This window comes from Acipenser ruthenus, chromosome 2 (genome assembly GCF_902713425.1).
Source record: "Acipenser ruthenus chromosome 2, fAciRut3.2 maternal haplotype, whole genome shotgun sequence".
NCBI lineage: Eukaryota > Metazoa > Chordata > Actinopteri > Acipenseriformes > Acipenseridae > Acipenser > Acipenser ruthenus.
The window spans coordinates 92943270-92968326 of NC_081190.1; the positions used below are offsets into that span (position 1 = coordinate 92943270).

At 38.5% G+C, this 25057-nt stretch overlaps 1 protein-coding gene across 3 annotated transcripts in view; it reads left to right on the forward strand.

Moving 5' to 3' along the window:
- LOC117409548 (dynactin subunit 1-like) overlaps positions 1–25057 on the forward strand; it is a 61036-nt gene that overhangs the window by 21651 nt on the left and 14328 nt on the right. The window contains exons 5-15 of one of the 3 annotated variants that reach the window (XM_059004006.1): positions 2867–2887; positions 7503–7520; positions 10009–10029; positions 12596–12790; positions 13811–14008; positions 15923–16127; positions 18449–18527; positions 20954–21113; positions 23178–23282; positions 23522–23713; positions 24781–24900. In XM_059004006.1, coding sequence (XP_058859989.1) covers positions 2867–2887; positions 7503–7520; positions 10009–10029; positions 12596–12790; positions 13811–14008; positions 15923–16127; positions 18449–18527; positions 20954–21113; positions 23178–23282; positions 23522–23713; positions 24781–24900 — 1314 coding nt within the window. The remainder of the gene's footprint in view (positions 1–2866; positions 2888–7502; positions 7521–10008; positions 10030–12595; positions 12791–13810; positions 14009–15922; positions 16128–18448; positions 18528–20953; positions 21114–23177; positions 23283–23521; positions 23714–24780; positions 24901–25057) is intronic. The other 2 variants (XM_059004014.1, XM_059004018.1) reach the window with 2 other exon arrangements.

Genomic DNA, 25057 nt, shown 5'->3' on the forward strand with positions numbered 1-25057 from the left:
TCACTGCCTGTCCACTTTATTAGGACCTGTCTATCCGATTGGATTTGGCATCGCCCTGGTGGGGGGCCTTTTTTTGTTGGTAAACCCTGTGTGTGTCCCCTAATTATTCTGGAAGGCAAACATATGTGTTGTTCACTTAGGCTTCGTTGCGGATTAAATCCATTCAGCAATTCTGCATAAATACCCTGATGGTACTTTCAAGACAATTATGCACCCTTCCATTGGTTTGAAGACAATGGCAGAGACTTCAGGAAACTTCAATGGTCACCACAACTGAGCAGACGAACTTGAACGTATTCATCATCATGATGGCCTCTTGGTTATTCCAAGAACCCGATTAAAAACATGGTTCAAGGGCTTTTAGTTCTCAAGCTGTTTCACTTTGGAAGTTGCTTCCAAATTTTTTCCGGAATGCTGAGTATGTCAGTATTTTTAAATCTAAGTTTAAAACATAGTTATTTGATTTGACCTTTCACTAGTTAGCAATTTTGGCTTGCTGTTTATTTTTATTTTTTCAAAGAGCCCTGTGATGCTTGCACACGAAGGATGCTATGTAAGCAAAATTGGTACGGTCTGGTAAATTTATTGCTCAGCCGGATGTTAAGTACAGGTCCTAATAAAGTGAGGCTGTGTATAGGTTTATATGTTTTGAATTTTGAAACTTCGGTTGCATTTTGAAACTTCGGTTTATCCTGTAAAGATAGAACTGTAGCAAAAAACAGCAGTGTGGCCTAACAGACAGGACCAGGTGGGCCTTGAAAAAATATTAAATGTTGTCTGGCCTTATTACCATATAACATTAATCTGGTTTGGTATTCTGCATTCATCCTCTTAACACAAACAAAGTACTAATATTGAGAAGTCTCTCTTTGAAACTTCCTGAAAGAATAATATTCTTCCTTTTTAATTGATCTCAAGATTTCTTTTCCCAAATGTTTAGATTTTTCCACAAAGTTCCCTGTGTTTAGATTTTTCCACAAAGTTCCCTGTGGACTGTTAATAAAAGAGCTGTTTTTGACTTGCTACAAAGATTTTAGCCAGTTTGGTTTGGTTTGGTTTGGTGGTCTAACCCTGTCGATTTTGCTGATTCTCTTGTCTGTCTTCCCCTCTGCTTCCCCTTTACCCTTTCACCCTGGAACTGCACTGTCTTAGACACAGAGGGCAAATGGCAAGCTCTACTTTTCAGCCTTTATCTGGATGTCACAGCACTAACTACACAAAGTGGTTTATAAAGAAATTAAAACTGATGTTTTTTGGAGGATTTTTTTTTTTAATGCTGTGTTCAGTTTCCCAATATTTTCAAGTCTGTGGATAAGGAATGAAAACAGAGGGTTATCTTTTACTGGCTGCTCTCTACAACAATCCGAGTCGGAGTGAGCAAGAGTTTGGTATGCAGAGCAGTCAAAGCGGCTGCTGAGGAGAACATATTCATTATTGATGCTTACTACCTATAATGTAGGAAGTACAGTCGTGAACTGATTACATGGTACAATATGTTAGTGACAATTTTACTGGAAAAAATAAGCTTTGATACAAAAAGATAAGGAAAGACTATGTGGTGCAGTGATGCAATGAAAACCCTAGTTCTCTCACAGTTACACCTATCTGTGAATATCCAAATGGGCAGCCAAGTCCCAATAGCTCTTTTAATTGAGCTGCTAAGTTAAACTGGCATAACTTGGGCACAATTTGCTCAGGTTGCTAAACTGGTGCCCTAGATCAAGCTGGATTTCCTTTTCACTCCAGCAGAGGGCAGTAGAGCAATACATTTGCCAAGCTTGCCTGAAGCTTTATCTTGCTTTAGTTTGTGAATGACTGGAACTTAAGTAATACTTATATTCCTCCATGTAAGGTTTTGGAGCAGTTCAATATCTGTTTAAGCTATTCTTAATTGAAGAGATTCAGGAGCCTTGAGTTGAGCATATCCTTCAAAAAAAATCCTTCCAAGTAAATATTTTGCCTGCCACCAATGCAGTTATAGATTCTAAACACAATAGTATTGTGCATCAGAGAATATTTTATAAACTGTTGAAGCTGCTGTTTTTTCATGGTATTCGTGTACTTTACTGAATCTAAGTGAACCATTTTAAAGGTTCCACCTCAATTGGTGTGTGTTTTTTATATTTCATTTGTTTAGTAATATAACTCTTCTGTAGGTACTTGAGATGCATAAATTATCAAACATGGTAGCATCCTTTAACTGGTTAAGATTGGTTGTCACAGGCTTGTTTTAATGGGATCTACCTCAGTCTGCTCACATGGACTACTAAAGGGGCTGTATGAAAATGCACTGCAGATTAATAGCATATACTTTGTCATATTTGTTTCCTGAACCTTGTTCCCAGTTAATTAACCATCCACAGAAAGTCAATCAAGCTGCAAAATGGAGATGTTAGATTTTTCTTTTCTTCAAAAAACACTGAAATATAGGAAATTGACCCATGTGTTGCTCCTTCCTTGTATTCACAAGTCCATGTTCCATACAGTACAGACATTTGCTGAAAAAAAAGACATCTGCACCATTTGAAGCCATCAATGTACACATACCCAATTTTTCTAATGGAAGGCAGATACTCTTTTGTTCAGGTATCAGACCCAACTGAACAGCATTGGTGGTACCTAATCATAAAACTAACCTATAAGTGGGACAGACCAGGATCGTGGACTTAAGGCTTTTATTCATTGTATGGAAATGTAGCTAATAAAAATGTTTTTTGCTACTAAAAATCTGAAGGATGCATTACATTTCTTCCAGTGCAATTCTGCCTCTGCCAGTAAGAAGGCACACTAACTCACTGCAAACAGTGTCCATTGCCTAACATTGATAGTAACTTTAACTTCTAACCTTTGTCCCCCACCCATGCAGCGAGGAGTGAAACTCAAGAAGGTGGTGCATGTTTTTATTAATGCGTGACAACATCACAGATTCACCTGGCTGCATGAAAAGAACAACCCACCTAATCACATCTGTGTTTCCTCACCACCATATATTTAACCCTGCACATCAAACAGCACCATGCAATTTTATGTCCAGCCACCTCATTGTTGAACACACTGGCAGCATGTGACTGAAACAGCTTTTTGTGGACTTTGTCTTTTCAGCTAGTGCGTGACCAGCATGTGAAGAGAAGGTTTAGAAAAGTTAGTTATTCTGAGTACAATGACAGGATATTCCTGTGTATGAGGCTCAGGCTTTGAGTATAGTGAAGGGTAATCCTGCATTCCTTTTAATAAAATAAAGAAGAATTAAGATAAAATATTTCAAAATCTCTTTTTCTGTTTACATTAGTAAATTTAAACAACTGAAAACAAGTGTTGAGGATCTACATTTCAAATGAAGTTCAGCTGAAGTTACTGTCAGCTTTTCTGTGACGGGACCACTTCTCGCCACAGTTTGCGGATGTCATGTTTTTCTATAAGGAGTATATTATAGGATCTGTTTATAGTACGTTTTAGAAGGGGAATTGGCACAAAATGCACACACATACATAGCAGATTTCCTCTGGAGAGCTGATCGGTGGGGTGGGGTGGGGTGGGGTGGGGTGGGGTGGGGGGGCTTGTGTTAGGACAGAAAGGGTCAAGGAAAAGTATTAGTCTCAGTTCAGAGCCAAGTTTCTGTTCAGTAGTATTCCTGATCGCTAGGAGGGGGCGTAGATTATGACATGCCCATTTTCTGACTTCCTCAACAACCTATCATGTCCTTCCAGTCCACGGAGTATGCGGGTCTCTGTATGTTATCCTATCTGCATGTTTCACTTTCTCTCTCTCTCTCTCTCTCTCTCTACATCCGCATAGCCATCACTGTGCCTCTGTACTGCACATTTTCTTTCTGCATGCCTGCTGCGCTTATTATTCACATGGCTTTCTTGGCTGCAAGAAACACTGTATATTATACTGTGTAGTTCATGCTGCAGCAGGTTTTCAGGGTTTATTCTTACATGTATTTAGTATCTTTATTAATTGGATGGACCTCTGTTTGCATTTATTTAAGGGGGAGCCACTGAAGCGGTTTGTCAGGAAGGAGCATGTAGTTATCTTGCTTTAGTATCTTTAAAGTAATCTTGCTTTTAATTTGCTTTTAATTTGGAAATATCTGAGTCAGGTGATGCACTTAACAGTTTAATCTGACACAGACACAGCCAAAAAATGAAACCGGAAGAGTAACTGCAGTTATACAGAAAATTGTGTATATGCAAATACATTTACAACATATATATTTATTTTGACCATACTATTAAGTATGCATAATGTATTAAGCAAGTACACTTTTCTTTTTATATAAAGTGTATCTGGTTTTAGTTATAAAGTTTGGAGAATTACTATTAACTTAATTGCAATTACATTTAGTCTATTAAACTAACTGAAATGTACAGTATTTTAAATGGGGTACCCTTACCAGTCAATGCTATCTTTAGGATTTTGCTTATTTACATTTCTCAAAGTCAGTATCACATTTGTATGTTTTCATTTACTTTTGACACTGAATCAATCAGTTAATCTTTACAGGGCCTATCACACTAAAAACTGTTAAATATTCACTATTCTTCTCTAATACTAACAGTTAATTTTATTTTTTTAAAGCAGCCCTGAAATATTGTTCCCATTTCAAACTTTCTTTGCAGCCAGCAGAATACTTTTGCACTTTCTTTGGCACATTTTAAGTGTTCTAATTTCAATACAACACTGGAATGAATGAATATTCCATTAATCAAAAAGCTTCCCCATATTAATTAAGCAGCCAGTGCTTGCCAATTCTATGATACTCTCATAATTAACCACCTACTGCAGCCAGTTGTAGAAGTCCTGGCAATTTTCTACAAGTAATCAGTTTTCAATAACTACTGATTCTAAACAATTTTATGTGTTCATTTATTTTATTCTCTACATGATATACATGCTCCCCCTAGTGTCAGTCCTGATGTATTGATCTGTTTACAAGTCTACTAGGAGAATGGGTATCAATTACTCACACCACCTGTTCTTGAAATGTAATCATGAAAGGTAATACATAAGTATTAGTGTTAATAATAGCCAGTCATGAAGATGTATTGATACAAATGAGATTCCCCCTCCCCACATAGAGACCCAGAAAAATACTGAAATTATAAAGCAAAAATACAATAAGATATACAATGAAAGGAGAACTGTAGGACACATTTATACATTTTAAAAATGGTAAATATATATTGAGGTTTTTTTTTTTTAATTAAAATTGTGAAAAAAAAGGATAATAGTTTGAACTCAAACTAGCCAGCCATGACCATTGTGAAAAATGAAAGTGACCAAGAGATGAGCATCACACTTTCTGTAGTGTAATTTGATGAAAGTGAAGGATACAAATACATTAAAATAACTCCTTTTTAGTTTTAGTCACACAGGTAATTTGCAATTTAATATATTTGAAAAGAAGGGGTTGGTGTTTACTGTGCATGCACTGTACTTTTACTGCGGCATGATTTACACTACCTCTCAGTAGCTGTTGTCCTGCCAACTGCACCCCCTTCTGTAAAGTCATTATAATACTCTTTTCTGTTAGAGCTTTAAAGCAGGTTCATTTCATTAGTGTTAAGCTGCTGTTAAATAAGCCTTGATGCCAGATATACTGCAATCGTGGTTTCATTCATTGTCTTCCTAAAACATTTTTCTCAGGACTGCAGGTTCTGCTAAATAGGCTTTATGTTTGCAAATGGCTGAATAATCAGTGGAAGGGGTGGCTCAGTTAGCTCAGTTTGTTGCCTTTACTGTAAGTCAACAAGCTTTAACTTAATAGGGCACTGCCCTTGTTAGCCTCCTCTATTTTGCTGGTGGCTAATAATGAAATCTGTAATGCAACAACAAGATGTACAAAACTATGTTTGGCAGAAGTCTGTCGTCAGTAAGGGACATGGTTGTTGAGGGTGGGGATATAACTTTCGACTTTTTTGTGTAACTGTATGTATTACACTTTCACAAACCAAAAAAGGATGTTTTACTGCATCGAAACTATCTGCGATTTTTAAATGTAATTCTTTATTCTTTTGCCACAGAGACCGCCCATACAGATGTATGTCTCTTCTTTCAAGGGTGCCTTGAAGGACAGCTGTAAATAGGCAGACAATAAAACTGGCTTCAGCCTATATCTCTGTCTTGTCTTTGTGAGGTTCAGAGTGTTCTGTAGAATGAATGCTTACAAACCCGTACCAGTTACTGTAGCCTGTAGTTTTTCTGACTCCAGTACTGTCACCCAATGTTTTAGCATAAGTACTGTACATTGAATTGCTTTACAATGCAACTTAGCAGTATGTGGAATTGAGCTGATCTCTAACATGATCAGTGTATGAGAAAAGCTTAGTCCCAGTGCAGAAATCTACAGCTGACGTTGATAGGACTGACATATTTAATAATGTAACGTTGTTTTATATTCAGATCACATTAAATACATGTAATTTTAAAACAAAGCCATTTCAACACACTGTCTCCAGCCAAGCCCTTAAAACAAACTGCCCAGACTGCATACAGTTAGCAGAGATCAGCATGCATTATCTTGCTGTGCTAATGTTGTTTAAAACCGTAATTGTATCCATGTCTGCACCAGACTGCGTCTACAGGGACATGAACCCACAGACATATGCTGCTTCATTTTTAAAATACTAATTTTCAAACTCCTGCCAGTGCATGCATTAAGTCTGGACCTTAAAAAGAAAGAAAAAAAACAGCAACAAATCATAAAGTAAAACTCTTCCATGGTTAATCCAACAAAGAGTCTTGGCTCTAATATTTTCAATAATGGGCCATATGTCAAGTAGGTGATAACCAATAATGGAGTCAGCTGTCACTGTGATTTGGAAGCAGTCTGCTGCAACCCCCTTCACTCACACACTAGACACACACTGGCTTATAGGCCAGGCTGTCTTCTCTTCTCCATTGTTTTGGGGAGGGACTTGCAAGCCATTCTAATTAGCTACCGAGGCAAGAGAGACTAAAGCTCAGTCTGTTGCTAAGATACAAAGAAACCTTGCATCACCTTCCTCAGCAGAGCAAAGCTTCAAATCAGTTACCGGTGCAGTCGGGGGAGGGGGGCAGAGAGCAGGATAGGAAAAAAAATCTATAAGTGATGATGTAATGCCCAAGCAGGGTGGTGGTTGGAGAATCACAGGAACACAGGCAAAGAGAGGGGCTTCCTTCTCATGAGCGCAGGTGCAGGGTTCCGGGCCTGTTGACGATGGTACTGTGCTAATTAGCCGATCGCAGATGCTTTTGGAGCGGAGAGGGGCAACCGTGAAGCAAGTTTTAAAGACACTGGACAATAGATTTCAGAGGACAGAGGAGGGGAGGAAGAGAGAGAGACACGAAAAAGGACCCAGCAGCCATTTGCAAGCAATCTTCAGCAGCCTTTCTTTGGGTTGCAATACTGTACTGTACCTAGCAGAACCTGCATTTTGTTTTGTTTCAATGTGATTCTAACTGACAGTGTTTCTCTGTTTTTATTCCTCTGTATCCTTTCTTTCAAAATGATGAGAAAGACCCCAACTCCCAGGAAGGTACATCAATGCAATATTTTTTACTGTCAGGCTTTAAGTTATTCTGTGTTTTAATCATAGTGTTTGATTAGTATAGTGTTTCTGTGGTATTTTAATTGCCGTTGTCAGTTGGGTCTGCTTGGTTATGCTTTGTTTAATACTGTGATAATTAAGTAAGTCTACTTTTGATTTCCTTTTATTTTTAAGGCAAGCCATAGCCTATCTTGATTTGTTTTTAGATGCTGGTTTATTGAGTATTTTTTTGGTCCTATTTAATTTTTTTTAGGTTTTATTTTGGAATTGGGGGGGGGTTACAGTACAATGATGGCATATTCTTTTAGATAGGAAAAAATATGCCTGTACACTAACTTAACTTTCAACTTTTTAACAATAGTGGCTTAAGGTCTTGTTAGATTGTTCATGATATATATATATATATATTATTGTTTTCATTCATGTCAGTTTTAAAATGTACTTTTAAAAAAATGTGTACATCAGTAATTACTTAATTGTAGTAGTAAGGATTGTGCATGCATTTTGGCATTGCTCAATTTAGATTTTACATCAGACTTGTTTTATGTATTAATTATGTAGTTTTCAGTTATTTGCCTCAAATTGTTGATTATTTTGCTCAATATATTACTAACTTCTGGACTATCTACTCCTGTAATGCACTGTTCATGGACAAACATTCAGTATTTATAGAAAGTGAATACATTGCAAAAACTGTATATTCAGGTACCTGCTGCTCTATATAAAAATCAATGTACAGAAGGAATATATTGCAGTCAAATGCCAGAGAAAATCTAAAAATGCCACAAAGTTACACTCTTTGAAAGAGATTGCTGTCTTCAACAAATAGGATTGGACAATTTAAAGCACAATGTGTCAAGGACTTACTAACTAATAGGAGACTGCTTTCTATCATTTTCCTGGTTTAGCCGGTCAGATTAACATCTAGTTTTACCTTGCATAGACATAAACAACTGTGTAGCAAGGTGCACAACTATTTTAATGTCTATATCTGAACTGATCTTTGCAGTCAAGCTCAACTATTGCTTATTTATGGTATCCTTGTGGCTTTTTGTGTATGGGGCAATTGAATTAATATCAGTTTAAAGTTTAATTTGTTTTTAAGGTACCGGTAGTCATCTTTCTTTTTTTATACTGTACTTGTGGTCAACTCGGAAAGTCCACATAGAACCACACACCCAGGTAAAAAGCATTAGTTGAAAGTGAACTGTTTTTGTAAGACCAGGCAAAACAGACAGATAAGACCCAACTTTTCCTTTTTTAAATTAGTATTATTATTTTATTTTTCCTCTAACATTTTTAAGTATATTGCAGAAAACATACAGTGTATGTATCAAATGCAAATATTATGAGAATGTATATCGATCATGCAGGGTTTTTTTTTTTTTTTTTCCAACCTTTGGATATAAGATTTTGTTTTTTGAATGGCTTTGTCTGTGTTTTTTCTTAAAAAAAAAAAAAAAGAAAAGAAAAGCCCAACGTGCTTTATTTAAAATCAAACCTTATGGCCCAGTTGTTCCACTCCAGTTCATTGTTATTCAAGATTTTGCTTTCTTATATGTACTATAGCGTCTTTGTTAAAAAAAACAAAAAAACAAAAAAACAGATATAGTCATTGAAGTACAATCACTGTACCAGTGAATGCACTGACACGGCTAGCTGGACATGTTATGTTTGGTCGAGTTACTCAAATTAGCAGAAATGCCTTTTGAAAACCAGTAACTTGATGTAGAAATTAATCGGCTAATCACCAAAGTGTTCAGATCAGCTAATTTGCTTAATAAATTATGCGGTATTTTTTTTTGTGTGTTCTTAATTGACATTGTTTGTCCTTCTTGTCAAAGATGAGCTAATCCAGTGGGCTTTATATCTTGTAATAAATGGTTTTATTCATTTCAGAAATATAAAAGGGGATTCCTGGTGATTTTGTTTTTGAAAAACGGCAGTGCCCCTTAACTTTTAACTCAACAGTGTCTCTTAGGATTTATTCAGACAAACTAATCCATATATCTTATTGTGTACACTTGGTGTACAGACATGCTAGGAGAATAACAAGGAAATGGCTATGGTGGCAACAGTTTGAATGGGTTCCGGTAGAGAGGGTGCTGTTTTTAACAAGACTCTTCACTTATCCGGGTACCTTGTAGTGCACTCAAGTTGATAAGAAGTATCTGTGTGCTTAAGCACCACAAACACTCTGCTGGCCTTGTTTAGCAGACCATAAGGGAACTACTAATAGCCGTGCCAATCTGGAGCATATTAAGCCAAGCACTGAGATGCAACCCTGATGTGGATAGCTACCAATATGACAATGTGTTGTTTTTTTTTGTTTTTTTTGTCCCTCTATTCTGATAACTGCTGCCTCTGCCACTGCGCTCTGCCTGCTGCTGTTGCTGCCGCTGCTGCTTGTCTGTCTATGTGTCTATTTCTCCGTGTGTGACTATTTCCTACTCTGAATCCTCCCACTCTCCTCCAGACCCCAGCCAGGAGGACCAAGGTGAGCACTAACACATGGGTGTTCTTGGGCATGGTGTGTTGAGTGGCTGCAACTAATTTAAAATGAATGGGATACATAGTTGTCTAATGCATGTCAAGTTTGTGCACGGCACAAAATCCCCGTAATTGAAGTGTTGCAAGAAGTCTTGATGACTTGAAACTAAGATCACAAATACTGGGTGAAGCTCATCCGGTTGTTTAGGAGATTGTCATTGGGGATACTGTATTCATCCTATTGTTGAAGGACCTCCTACATCTTTGAACATGGCAACATCCCTCACTACAAATAATGGAAATTATTCTAATGATTGTATCCCTTCCAGCCTTAAATCTCATAAGGTAATCCCCGTGGTGAAAGATATGTTTGTATCCAACCAGCAGTTTTGTGATGTCTTTGAAACGGTGTCTGTGATTTTACTCTAATCTCTAAAAAAAAGATCTTAGCGAACAGCTACAAAAGCAGTTTCCTTTGTGGGGAAAGAGGGTGACTTAGAGTAACTAGCAGGGTTCTGAAAAATACAGCATTATGAGTCCCCACATGTTGCTACACCTGTTGAAATAATGTACCTGAAATGTATTTATTTATTTCATTTATATAGCACCTTTCATACCGATGTATCACAAGGCACTGTACACAAATACATAAAAATAAAATACAATACAAATAATAATAATAATAATAATAATAATAATAATAATAATAATAATAATAAATAATCATTAAAAGCTAGCAAATTATGTTGCATTAAAACCACCAAGATAAAAATGCCATTTTATAAAAATGTGTTTTAAGTTTAGACTTAAATACCCACAGACCCAGCTTCCCTAATTAGTCATGTCATTGTTAACATCCTGACAACTTTTTACACTTGTAACTTTAAAGTCTGCTTCAAATCTCTTTTCTAAATGTCCGCTTTAGTGCACTGGGGTTTGAGATCTGTCCTCTAAATCACCTTTATTTATTTATTTATTTATTTATTTATTTATTTATTTTACTGTTCACCACAGGGGTGATGGTGCTGATTCATGATATTCATACCTTTTTTACGGGTTTTGATTTATTAATTTGAGAATTTAAAGATGTAGAAAATATGGCAAAACATTTGTAAGCGCGGGTCTCTGTCATCAAGCCTTTTCTTAACTGACAGGATATCAATGTTTTACAGAAAACAATAACACACTGCGAGTGGCAAGTACAGCTCAATAATAATAACTGCTACGACTATTCTTCTCAGGAACTAAATCAGAAAGAAAACAACATAATAACATCCTGTTTGTTTATGTCAGGAATAACTCTGTGTAGCTTCCAATACAGAATGCTTTATCTACAGTTATTGCACAGATATATATATTTTTTATTTTAATGAAGTAGATTTACTAAGAAAAAGCATACACATGCCAAAATGCATACGGTGCAAAGTACAAAGTTAAATCAGTATGAGAAACATTACTCACACGCTTACGAAACGTGTATCTATTTGGTTTTGGGTTAAATAAAAACATTTGTGCTAGTGCTTCCTCCTTTTGAATGAAATATTTCCTTGGCAGAGTTTGCGAATTCTGTTTTCTCCAGCCTGATAAAGAACTTCCACACAATACTTTGCTTGGATGCCATGTTAATGTAATGAAATATGTGTGTTTATTTATCAGTTCGGATTCAGAGGACTGCACCTTTAAGTTTCGTTTTGCAGCATGAAGCACATGTAACATAACTGTATTCAAACAGAGATGTTTTATAATAATAATAATAATAATAATAATAATAATAATAATAATAATAATAATATTGTATTATTATTATTATTTTGATGTTTCCAGTACTGAAAAAGGTTACACAAGTCTACAGATCTGAAGGGACTAAATGTATGTGTACTGTATAGTATTTAGATATGTATCATGCACTTAAAACATGAATATATATGATTTTTATTTTTTAATCCTTAGGATGTTAACAATGAAAAGAAAAATTACAAGTACATTATTTAAACAGTTGTAGCAACACGTGGGGACGTGTAATGCTATATGTTTCAGAACCTCGCTACCGATATGTTTCGGAAGCCAGCCAACAGAAACTTTAACTCCAATACCACTAACAAAGAAAAATATTGGATAGGTCCATGCTGATATCTGCACACACACTTTTATGCAAGTGCCACTAACTATTGGTCTAGAAGGCTAGAAAGTTTGGTCGAAAATTTGGCACACTGCAGTAAGTAGTGTTTTAAAAAATATTGTTTTGAGCCTGTAAAACTGCATTTATGCATCTATTTAGTCGGACTGATTTTGGGACCATTGAAAAAAGGCTTCATACTGAAGACATGCTATTTTTCCAGTTACTATTGTCAAAGATCTGTCTCAAATGTATAGGTCAGCTGTAGGGTTAAACAGTATGATGTATACAGGTAACTTACAAGTAATGTTGCACACATGTTTCATCCACTTTAATGTTGTGTTATGATTAAGTACATAAATTTCCAATATGTGAAAGTTTGTATGTGTTAATCCTTGTATAAATAATTAGGAAATAAAACAGAATCTAACATTCCTAGTCTCTTGTGGTTCAACAGCCGACGCGACCCCCCAGCTCGGCAGCGTCCAGTGGCACGGCAGGTCCCTCTGGGTCAGCCTCAGCCTCCGGGGGGGACATGAGCAGCAGCGAGCCCAGTACCCCTGCCCAGACCCCCCTGGCAGCACCCGTGATCCCCACCCCTAGCATGGGGCTCACATCTCCAGGAGCTCACCCTCATCCGACTCCCAGCAAGGTGAGGACCAGCCAGGGGAAAGAGGTGTAAACAAGAACCTGCAAACCTGATTCAGGAAAGGGGTAGTCTGTAGTTTAGCAAACCCACTGTCTTATGTTTCAAACTACAGACCCAGCTTGTTAAAAGTTGCAAGCAGACCCACAAAGCTAGTTAGCTTATCCGGATTTACACAGTTGCTGATAGAGGTTAGATAGAAGCATAAATATTGCAAGTGCCTTTTTGTGCTTATCTTTATTATACATAACTATTCCAGTGATAACTACCAAAAATAAAAAAAAGATTCAGAAGGTTTGCAAGTTGAATGTGAGTTTGGGATGATTATTCGGACAGAACCTAGAAATTGCTATAGGGCAAAAAAGATTGAATTGTATTGCACAATTCATTTTTGTAGGTTTTCATTTAAAGTTTTAAACAAAACAAAATACATTTGTGTTTACAAGAAACACATAACTTTATCTTTGCTGTATTCCGTGCTGTCCATATCGCAGGTTTTGGGTTTTTTTTTTTTTTTTTTTAACATTCTCAAATATTGATTTATTTTTAATTTTTTATTCACACATCATAGTTAAACTAGGGAATTACTTTTATTCAGGAACATTCGCCAGGAGAGAGAGATTTTTTTCTTCTGAACATCACAGTTCATGCTCCCTCCTGCAACAATGCTAGCACTGTGATTGAAATGAGTGATGTATTGTGGGAACAGTAAACCTGCATTGCTGCAGGAGTGAGCATGATATGGATACACTGCGGTCCTTCAACTGTTTTATTTTTCCTGGCGAAAGCTCCAGAGTAAGTGCTGAGAAATGTGTTACTCAGTTGATGTAATTAAAAAGAAATTTGTTGTTTACTGCGTAGGGTATGATATCACTCCTAACACACTTGCAGCATCAGTATTTGATTGAACAGGGTATCCCCATCACACTCCCTGTATCTGACTGTATATCCTCCTCGGCTCATGTTATTCCATACATAAGTCCCCTCACACTTGCACTTCTTTCTCCCCCTCTCACTCTCTGTCAGGAGGAGGAGGCCCTGCGTGTTCAGGTGAAGGACCTGGAAGAAAAGCTGGAGACTCTGAAGATGAAGCGCAGCGAGGACAAGGCCAAGCTCAAGGAGCTGGAGAAGTATAAGATCCAGCTGGAGCAGCTGCAGGAGTGGAAGGGCAAGATGCAGGAGCAGCAGGCTGACTTGCAGAAGCAGCTAAAGGAGGCCAAAAAGGTAAAGGCAGAGGTTTTTAACTGAACCACTAGAACAGTGGTTTGCCACAAACCCCTACATGCACCCTTGTTAATATAGTAATATTGAAAATTTGATTTTTAACCTTAAAACTGTGTTATTTTTAATCAGATCATTTTCCTATTCCCTTCAATTCATTGAGCAGGTATACAAAATAAATACAAATAAAGAAATGAATTGCTCTGCTTTGTGGTGTGGTTGTTTCAAACCCCCCCCCCCACTACCCTAGAAAAACATAGTTCTACTAGTCTTTGTATTTCAGTAAGGCTGGATTCTTCTCCTTAGTGTTTATTCAGAAATACGGGCATTTAACATCATGCAGTGTTTACAGCAAGTTCAAAACTTACCGTTGCCATGGACTTGTCATGCCAATATATATTTTTCAGCATTACCACAAAGGTTTTGATAATTAAATAAAGTTGAACTGTTTTACAACATGTTTCTGTAACAATTTGGGTCAGTGAGGACAAATGTTCAGCACGGAGTCACAAATCCTGTCTTTGTGTCCAAATTAAAGCTCCCTCTCCTACAACAACACAGCTGCTGGATTTCTGTTCCCACAGTAGACATTGTTGAAGGTCCTAATACTTGTTGCACAGGCAGTGCAGTGGCAGGGTAAATGAGCTCCACCACAGTTTGGAAAACAGTTTCTAAATAGTCTGCTTCTAGAAGTTGTGTCTCTCCCATCTAAACTTGCCTAAGACCATTGACTTTTACCTTTGGGATATGGTTCAAGTGCAGCAAAGGGAACCAAGTCAATTTAATTCTTGTGGTCCTGGCCAAACTAAAAATAAACATCACGGCTGTGTGCATAATAATTGTACAGTCACTTGCTTAGAGATGCTGAGTGCATGAAAAGGGTAACATCTAATATATATTTTTAAGGAACATTATTACCTGAGCAAACTCGATTTCTAATACAGTGGAATCTCTAGATTCATATTGAATTGCTGCTTCAGTACACACCGCTGCTCATTGCCATTTGGCCATTGTGACATCAGAGATGGGACCTGAATTGGCTAAAAATAGTTTTGACAGATTAGGGATGACAGCTCCATACTTGCTATGTATCAGGCTTATTGGTACCCCGCTGAGATTCGTATGGTCAACAGGATGTGCACCAAGACCCTTACGCATCCTTAAAGTTAAATCCAATTACTGCAGACTGCCCTTTCAGATTTTCAGATTTGCAATGTTGGAATTCCTTTCAAACTTAAACACAAAAAAGTAATATTAAAATAAATTAGTATTTTTTGACACAGGTTTTGGCAAAGTCTTTCTCCATCTTTTCAAATAAAACCTTTACAATAAGTGGTAAATTACAACATAGACTGTGCTCATTCCATGTGAACAGAAACTTTTTACACTAGGTTATGCCAAGTTCTATATAATAAAATTGTTAAGATCAAATGTATCGAATAGAGTGAAGTAATGTCTGTTACATTAATTCCAGTTTTTCCTATATGAACTGTTCAACAAACGCAAGCAAAATAAGCAGATCAGTGGCCAGCACTAGAGACACAGGGATAAAGAAATGGAAATGTTTAGTCAGCAGACTCAAGGTTGCACTCTGAGGCCTGGTGGTAAATACTCATGTAGGTAACACTCATAGTCCTACTTTTTCGAGGCATGGGTAAGGTATGATTAGTCACTGAATTAATGAATGTTGTTTTGCTGTCTGCTGTAGTCAGTTACCAAGCATGATACTAGGGCTAGATGGGCTGATTTGGTTTTTTGTTTTATTGTTAAAATGTGGTAAATAGATCTACTATATCACCCTAAGGTAATTCCATTAAAGGTGAAACAACTTCCATGGTAAGTATTTCGTTTTTAGCCGGTTGAACACAGGGTGGTGGTGGTCTTGCTTGTATTAAGTGTGACCTATAATCCCTGCAGGAAGCCAGAGAGGCTCTGGAGGCGAAGGATCGCTACATGGAGGAGATGGCAGACACAGCGGACGCGATCGAGATGGCGACTCTTGACAAGGAGATGGCTGAGGAACGAGCCGAGTCCCTGCAGCAGGAGGTGGACTCCCTGAAAGAGAAGGCGGAGGAGCTGACCATGGACCTGGAGATCCTCAAGCACGAGATTGAGGAGAAAGGTACTGATCACCACACTGCTTTACCATGGAATTCTTACAGTACAGAGTCATACAAAAAATATATCAACAGCAACAGCATATCACTGACTCAATAGTAGTGACTACACTAAGACACAGCTGCTCATTAAACATGTTGCATGTTTAAAACACAACATTGGGAATGCTGACTTGCTTCTATCAATGTAAGACTATAGATTGCCCTTGCAGTCTTTTCAGACTAAAAGCTTTAAATGGGATTCTTCAAAGAGCCATGTGTTGGACAGCCCTCACCTATACTATTGTTTTTGAAACATCATACATATCCCAAAATAAGGTATTAACAACAAAGAACCACAACATCGTCAACACAAGAGCAATGGGAAGAGATAATGTTTCTACTGCTGGAAATCCATTTTAAAACATTGGTTAGCACTTCTTTTGATTAAATTGATTACTAGAAGACCAAGAGTTGTAGTCTTCCCTAGAACTGATGTTAGTGCACATAAAAATATTAGTGTGACAATCACAGGGGACTCCTTGTCACTTGAAAGATGGAAGACAGACAGACTGATATTAAACTGAGATGTGTTCCCTATCAGGTACGAAATGTAACCATTACACCATGGGTATTTATCTTTTTAGTACCGTCTAACCTGAATAGATATATCAAAGCTGCACGTAGTGCTTGTGACAGTCGTGCCTGCCCCCAAGGGCATAAACGACCACTGACACAAGTATCATCATCAGTTTTCTTTTCACCGCCTGGAGAGAGAGAGAGCTACGAACAGAGCTAAGTGACACAAAGTGTTATATCTGACTTTTCGCTTGTGTTTTAACACTTATTGCGATTGTTTTCAAATGTTTTAGTAAAATTTACTTAACGTATTGTGCACTCAGCCGTGGTTGTTTTGTTAGTTCCTCAGCGGCCTTGTGGCCCGTGTGAAGCCAGCTGTTTCCTTGCCCCTTCCCCAGTATCAAGCGCCTTAAGTCAGATACTGGTGCTCTCTCTTAAGCTACTAGCTTCGGTTGAAGTGTAAAATAAAAAAAAAATTGTTATAAAAAATATATTAAAATAATGGTAATTGGAGAGCCCTGAGCAGGTGGATAAGCTCTGTGAGGTGGTCTATAATATTAGTGGGTATAAACTGTATAGGAAAGACAGGCAGGGCAGAAGAGATGGAGGGGTAGCGCTATACTTAAGAAATAGTCATAAGAACATAAGAAAGTTTACAGACGAGAGGAGGTCATTCAGCCCATCTTGCTCGTTTGGTTGTTGGCCTACTCAGCCAGGTGCGGGGTACATTGTGGCATCCCAGCCTATTGAGCCGGCAGCTCTGGGTCACACCATTTGAGCCATCTGGGGCTTTCTAATAGGGTCATTGACACTTTACAGAATGCCAGAGCAGAGTCTACACATTCCCAGTATGGGTACAAGTGGGGCGTTTTTCAAATGTGGTGCCATGCCTAAGGGTTTTGACCCTACAACCTGTCCCTTGGCACTTTTTACAGGACCTAGATTGAAGGTCTATTTGGCAGCCATTTCGGCTTGTCATTTTAATATGTATTCAGTCTCCCCAGGTGCACATTTTCTGGTGGGGCAAGTTTTGAAAGGAGCTCGGCGGCTTCGGCCGCCTATGAAGGACATTGTCCCTCACTGGAGGCTTAGTGTGGTGCTTGAAGCACTTATGAAGCCTCCATTTTTGCCCTTGCGTTCAGTGGAGCTGAAATATTTATCTATGAAAGCAGCTTTCTTGCTTTAGATTACATCTGCTAAGCGGGTGGGTGAGATTTTTCGATCGCAAAAGCCTGCTTAATATTTGCAGAGGCCAGGGCGAAAGTCACACTTCGCACTAATCCTGCTTTTTTGCTGGAAACCATCTCGGCATTCCACATCAACCAGATGGTGGAACTTAAGGCCTTTCGTCCGTCTCTTTTCCAGTCTGATAGAGAGCGGCAGCTCCATACATTTTGACTGGTGCGGGCACTAGTGTATTATGTGGACAGAACTCAAAGTTCGAGGCAGTCTGAGCAGTTTTTTATCTGTTATGAGTCCCATGGGAAAGCTCTGTTTAAAAGAGGCTATCAAGATGGATTATAGATACAGTTAAAACTGCATATGAACGATATATCTATTCAGGTTAGATGGTATTAAACGATAAATACCCATGAGGTAATGGTTACCTTTCTATTTCAGGGAACCAGGGTTATGATAATAACCTAATGTTCCCCAATGTCTGCACTGTAATTTATAAATACATTATTTATTGTAAGGGTACTGTGTGTTTTTTGCTTGCTATCAAAATACTCCAGAACATATTACTGATGTTGTTTCTTGTCGACAGGATCTGACGGAGCTGCCTCCAGTTACCATGTGAAACAGCTGGAGGAACAGAACGGCAGACTGAAGGAGGCACTTGTCAGGTCAGTCTTCTTGACGTGTTTTCGTCTCCTTACCTTTCCTTACAAGACTCAGTCATAACTTAGACATGGCTTTTTACAATCAGCATTCCAGAAATGTGCAGTTAAACAAGATCTGTCATAATCCTTACATACAGTGCCGTGAAAAAGTATTTGCCCCCTGTCTGATTTTCTGCATTTTTGCATATTTTTGACACTGAATGTTATCAGATCTTCAACCAAAACCTAATATTAGATAAAAGGGACCCTGAGTGAACAAATAACACAAAGATTTGATACATATTTCATTTATTTATTAAAGAAAGTTTTGCAACACCCAATGCCCTCGTGTGAAAAAGTAATCGCCCCCCTTAGACTCAATAACTGGTTACGCCACTTTTAGCAGCAATAACTGCAACCAAACGCTTCCTGTAGTTATTGATTAGATTAGTCTCTCACAGCGCCGTGGAGGAATGTTGGCCCACTCCTCCATGCAGAACTGCTTCAACTCAGTGACATTTGTGGGTTTTCGAGCATGAACTGCTTGTTTCAGGGACTGCCGCAACATCTCAATGGGATTTAGGTCTGGACTTTGACTAGGCCATTCCAGAACTTTAATTTTTTGTTATTCAACCATTCTGATGTAGACATGCTTGTGTGTTTCGGATCATTGTCTTGCTGCATGACCCAGCTGGCCTGACATTCTCCTGTAGAATTCTCTGATACAGAGCAGAATTCATGGTTCCTTCAATGATGGCAAGGCGTCCAGGTCCTGATGTAGCAAAACATCCCCAAACCATGACACTACCACCACCATGCTTGATCGTTGGTATGAGGTTCTTACTGTGGAATGCAGTGTTTGGTTTTCGCCAGACATAACGGGGCCCATGTCGGCCAAAAAGTTCCACTTTTGACTCATCTGTTCATAGAAAATTGTTCCAGAACTCTTGAGGATCAAACAGGTGCTTTTTGGCAAACTTGAGACAAGCATTCATGTTCTTCATAGTGAGCAATGGTTTCTGCCTTGCTACTCTGCCATGAATCCCATTTTTGCCCAGTGTCTTTCTAATGGTGGAGTCATGAACACTGACCTTAGCCGAGGCGAGAGAGGCCTGCAGATCCCTGGATGTTGTTCTAGGGTTCTTTTGTGACTTCCTGGATGATTTTACACCTTGCTCTTGGAGAGATTTTGGCAGGACGACCACTTCTGGGAAGATTCACTACTGTCCCAAACTTTCTCCATTTGGACAATATGGCTCTAATTGTGGTTCGGTGGAGCCCCAGAGCCTTATAAATGGCTTTGTAACCCTTTCCAGACTGATAGGCATCAACAACTTTTTTCCGGAGGTCTTCAGGAATTTCTTTTGTTCGTGGCATGATGTGCCTCTAGAACAGGGGTGGGCAATCCTGGTCCTGGAGGGCCGGTGTCCCTCCTGGCTTTTGTTCCAACTGTGCTCTAAATTACTTAATTGTACTGATTATTACCAATTATTGGTCTAATTAAGTAATTTAGAGCACAGTTGGAACAAAAGCCAGGAGGGACACCGGCCCTCCAGGACCAGGATTGCCCACCCCTGCTCTAGAACCTGTGTGCTGACAACTTCACTCTGATGGTAAGGGCCAAAGTTAGTCAGAGTTATATTGGGCAGGGCTGGCCCAAATCAGGCCTGGTTGTTAACCAAAGTACTCCAAACAGCTGACCCTAATTATCCCTTTAATTGGGTTGAGTTAACTAGGGGGGGCAATAACTTTTTCACACCTGAAGATTGCATGTTTGAATATCTTGCATGCCAAACAAATGAAAGAAGCACCAAACTTTGGTGTCATTTTTTCTCTCTGACTCCCTCTATATACTACTACAACCCACAAAAAAATCTGACCAAATACAATGTGAAAAATGTGCAAAAATGCAGAAAATCAGACGGGGCAAATACCTTTTCACGGCACTATATGTCTAAATTATTTTAAATTCAGTCTTGAATATTAAAATAAAAAAAAAGAGTGAGTGTTACATTTTCACTGGTCATGCAAATATGTATCCATTTGTTAACCTTTTTCATAATAATCCTTCGAATTGAATTGATTCTAAATTCAGTGGTTTGGATTTTAGAAAACAAGAATGATAGATAAATTCATAGTTTTAAAGAACTTGTTTGAGGGGGAAAATGCTGCAAAATTGTTGGGATACAAGCGACTGAATTGTCCCAGTGTAAAGCTTAAAAAAATATCTTATGTTAATTTCAGACCTTAAATAATTGCAACATTCAGATTTTAGAAACAAACAAACAAAAAAAACAAACAATGCATATATAACCATCACATTACAAGCAACCTTTGTTGTCCCCATAGACACCTATAAAGTTGATTTTCAACAACCAAAATAAGAATGCTGAGAGCAGCAACTTCTAATAACTCAGAAATAGAGGCTTTTAATTTCTGCTGTGTCGCAGGATGCGAGACCTGTCGGCCTCAGAGAAGCAGGAGCATGTGAAGCTGCAGAAGCAGATGGAGAAGAAGAACTCAGAGCTGGAGATCCTGCGGCAGCAGAAGGAGAAGCTGGTGGAGGAGATGACGCAGGCCGAGAAGATCATCGATGAGCTCAAGGAGCAGGTGAGCGTGGGCATGAGACTGGGGTTCAACATCACATGCACCTTTAGTTAGGGGTTGGAGCTGTAACCATCACAGGGATGGAAATAAGACTCCCATTGCACAGCAGTTTGATCCATTCCTGGTTTTACTATGACTTTTTAATGACACACCTGAGCTTGTTACCTGTACACTGTAGCTAATCAAGCTTGTAGTAAAACACAGAATGGGTGAAACTGCTATGCTATAAGGAAGGGAGAAGAGAATATTGCAAAGAAGCAACATTTATCATTCAGTATCCATCAACAATAACAATGAATCAATTAATTATTATATCTGCCCCTCCTAAACAGTAATAATATACAATGTGCAATAAGCGTACCTTTAAATTAAATCAACAGGCTTAAGCATAATCCTTTTGATAATTAATTACAATACCCATTTATACATTACAACACCAGTAAAACAAATATATATTATCACTCAAACTTATTTTTGCTTAGGCAATCACTCATTTTTTAATACATACATACAAATACATCAGCCCTTTAACAAGGAGGAAAGTGCAGCAGTACTTAGTTAGAACAGGACATTAATACATATTCATATTACTTTTAGCAAAGTTGAGAATAAGTGCAATATTAGGCAATTGAAAGTGCAACAGTTAGACAAAATGCATTTTTACTTTAGTAAAGTGGAAAATAAAGTACACTATAACAAGCAAATAATATACTATCAAAAATGGAAAGAAGATGTACTATTAATCTAACAAGACAAAACATAAAGTGGATGGATTGTTTCAAGCACATACAAGTCTCAATAATAATAAGAGTAACAATGCTACTCCAACGTGCTTTGGCACCAAAGCTGTATATATATAGAAATCCACCATCCCGATTAATCAGCGATAATATTCTACCGACAGTATTTCCTAGCAGCGTTCCTTGGTCTTATAGCATCCACGTTTCCCAATTCAGTCACAGTTAAAGAACAGTATGCACAATTCCAACTATTCAGTAATAGTATCTCGCTGTCAATATATATATATTTTTTTTAACAGCGTACCTTTGCTTGTATACAGTGATTCCCGGTTCTCAGTTCAGTCGCAGTTCTTTTAAAGAAAAGAATAGACAATTCAATAAAATGAAAATGGCAATATAACGGAGGAAGGAGGATAAGAAAGAAAAAGAATAAGACAGTGTCTTTCAAACCCGATAGAAGCTTTCCTATTCAGCGTCCTCTCCATACTCCAACCTGTCACTCAGCTCCATTGTCTGTATTCCTTTCTGCTGCAACGCACAACCCAGTCAGTTCCAGGAATCGGGGAATAAAAACTATAGACCGTTCTACTCCAAACGTATTTAATCCATTTAAAACTAAAACAAAGAAACCAGCATGAGGTACTCCCACCATTACAGTTTAAATTTTACAAAAACTCCACACAGACTAATGTTACTCCATTTGCCCTTCTTTTATCTCTTACCAGCAGTAAGAAATGTAAAGAGGCAGCACACATCTGCAGATTGCTACAATATAAAGCAAAAAGTCTTAGCACCACTGAGATGTTTTTTGTGTTCCTCCCTCTTACAGTAAGAGTCTTTATCCAACAAGAGATAGAGGTGTTATATATTATGTAAATGAATTGGGCATCAAAATATATAGTTATTTATTTATGGAATGGGCAAATTTCTTTTAATTCTTCTACCCTTTATTGTGGAGAAATCTTTTTTTTTTTTTTTTTTTAATGTAAGTCTTACATACTGATAGACAGGCAGTGTATTGGCATCCTGTATACCTGCCTTGTCTATCCATCTGTCAGTATGTCACATTTACATTTTTGCATGTAGTGTATATAAGGTAGCTGTAGATCCTGGTGATTTACTTTCATGATGCCGATAGCTCAAATGAAGTTTTTACTGCTGTGGCAGGGACTGTGTATTTCTGGCATACTGGGGAGCTTGAATCAAGGCCAGTGTTTTAGGATTCTATAACCCTTTTAGCTTTATGAGCACCTACCTGTTTCCTCTGAACCTGATTGACTGAGATGTTCTGTGAGGTTTCTCAATGTTTGCTGACTGCGTTGTTCAGGTTGATGCTGCTCTGGGTGCAGAGGAGATGGTGGAGACACTAACAGAGAGAAACCTGGATCTGGAGGAGAAAGTGAGGGAGCTGAGAGAAACTGCTAGTGACCTGGTGGGTATCCAGTTGAAAGACTTGCACTGCAACAGGAAACGTGACAATTCTGAGCACTAAGAAGACAGAGTGTCCATTTTAGGCACTGGAATGCACTGGACTTGCCAGCTAGATAATTCACCTACCCTGTAAACCCCAGAGCTAGAAATTGGAAAGAGGGTATTTATTATTTACACCAATCACTGGGGTGCGCTTGCCTAGTATAAGAGCATGTTGACGTGACTGTGCCGCACTCACAGGAGGCCATCAACGAGATGAACGATGAGCTGCAGGAGAATGCTCGGGAGACAGAGCTGGAGCTGCGGGAGCAGCTGGACCTGGGCAGCGTGCAAGTCAGAGAGGCTGAGAAGAGGGTGGAGGCTGCGCAGGAGACCGTCGCTGACTACCAGCAGACCATCAAGAAGTACCGGGAGCTGACCGCACACCTGCAGGTGAGGAGAATGGGGCAGTGAATGGAAATACCAGATGAAACATTTTGTTTGCTTGCTGCTTTTTGTTTACATTTTCTGGTACAGTACCACATATGACAACAGTTCTTAGGACACTTTGAACACCAAACATGTAGAGGGAGAAAAATTTTCAAGACACGGAGATGACTGAGTCTGGTTTCAAAACTAGAGATTGTTTATTCCAAGCCACAGCAAAACAGCAGACAAAACAGAGCGCTCTGGAGAAGTTATCAGAGACCTTCTGAGGAGCTCTCCTTGAAACATGACATTTTATAATGGTTAACTCCCCAGATGCATATCCCACCCCAGATGATTAAGCATTTAACCAATGAGTACAGACAGCGCCCCTAAATTAAACGAATGTATTCTTCCTTCATGCTATTAAAACACACCTTTAACACACACCCCTCGGGAGGGGTGTTAGCCCAAATCTTTTGGAACATTCTATGGTACATACTTAACCCTATCTCCTAAATACAGTATTGTTTTTCAACTGTGTACAAAACTGCTTTTATCTAGCTTCATCTTTCTTGGCTAACAGCTTCTCCCCCACCCTGGTGTACCTGCTTACCAACCACAGGCTTCACTTGGCTGTACTCCCAGAAACCTGTTTGTATCTTTTTTGTCCCGTACAGCAGTCTGCACAGTTGCTTAACACACACTTTCTTAAAGCTGAAAGCTAACATTACATTTAGCTAAAACCATGTTAATCATATTTTTCCCCTTCACATGGATCCTCTTTATATTTATTGTAGGCTCTCTCTCTCTCTCTCTCTCTCTCTATATATATATATATATATATATATATATATATATATATAAGGATTCATTTAAGGAAAATAGATACACGGTCAAAGGCCTTTTTTGTGAAAGATTGTTTAAAACAAATTAATCAATTTTAAAATGAAAGGTCATTCAGAAAGAAAGTTTTCAGTCGTGCATTCATCAAGGGATTCAAATGGGCATGCTGCCATCTAGTGGTAGTGATATGAATGGAGAAGCCATGTGTTTGTGTTGCTTGCCTCTCATTGTTGTCCTCTTGTGTGTAGGAGGTGAACCGCGAGCTGATGAGTCAACAGGAGGCCTCAGCAGAACAGCAGCAGCAGCAGCCTCCTGCAGAAATGTTCGACTTCAAGATCAAGTTTGCAGAGACCAAGGCCTACGCTAAGGTGAGCAAGGGGCTCTATGGTCAGGTATACATAAAATACAGATTCATTTCACCCCAGTCCTCTCCTGTTCTGTTTTGTTCACACAATCTCCCTGGTTCTTGCATTTCAAGTGTGTCCCTGTATTCAATTCATTTGACAGAAAAGAGCTACACTTGAC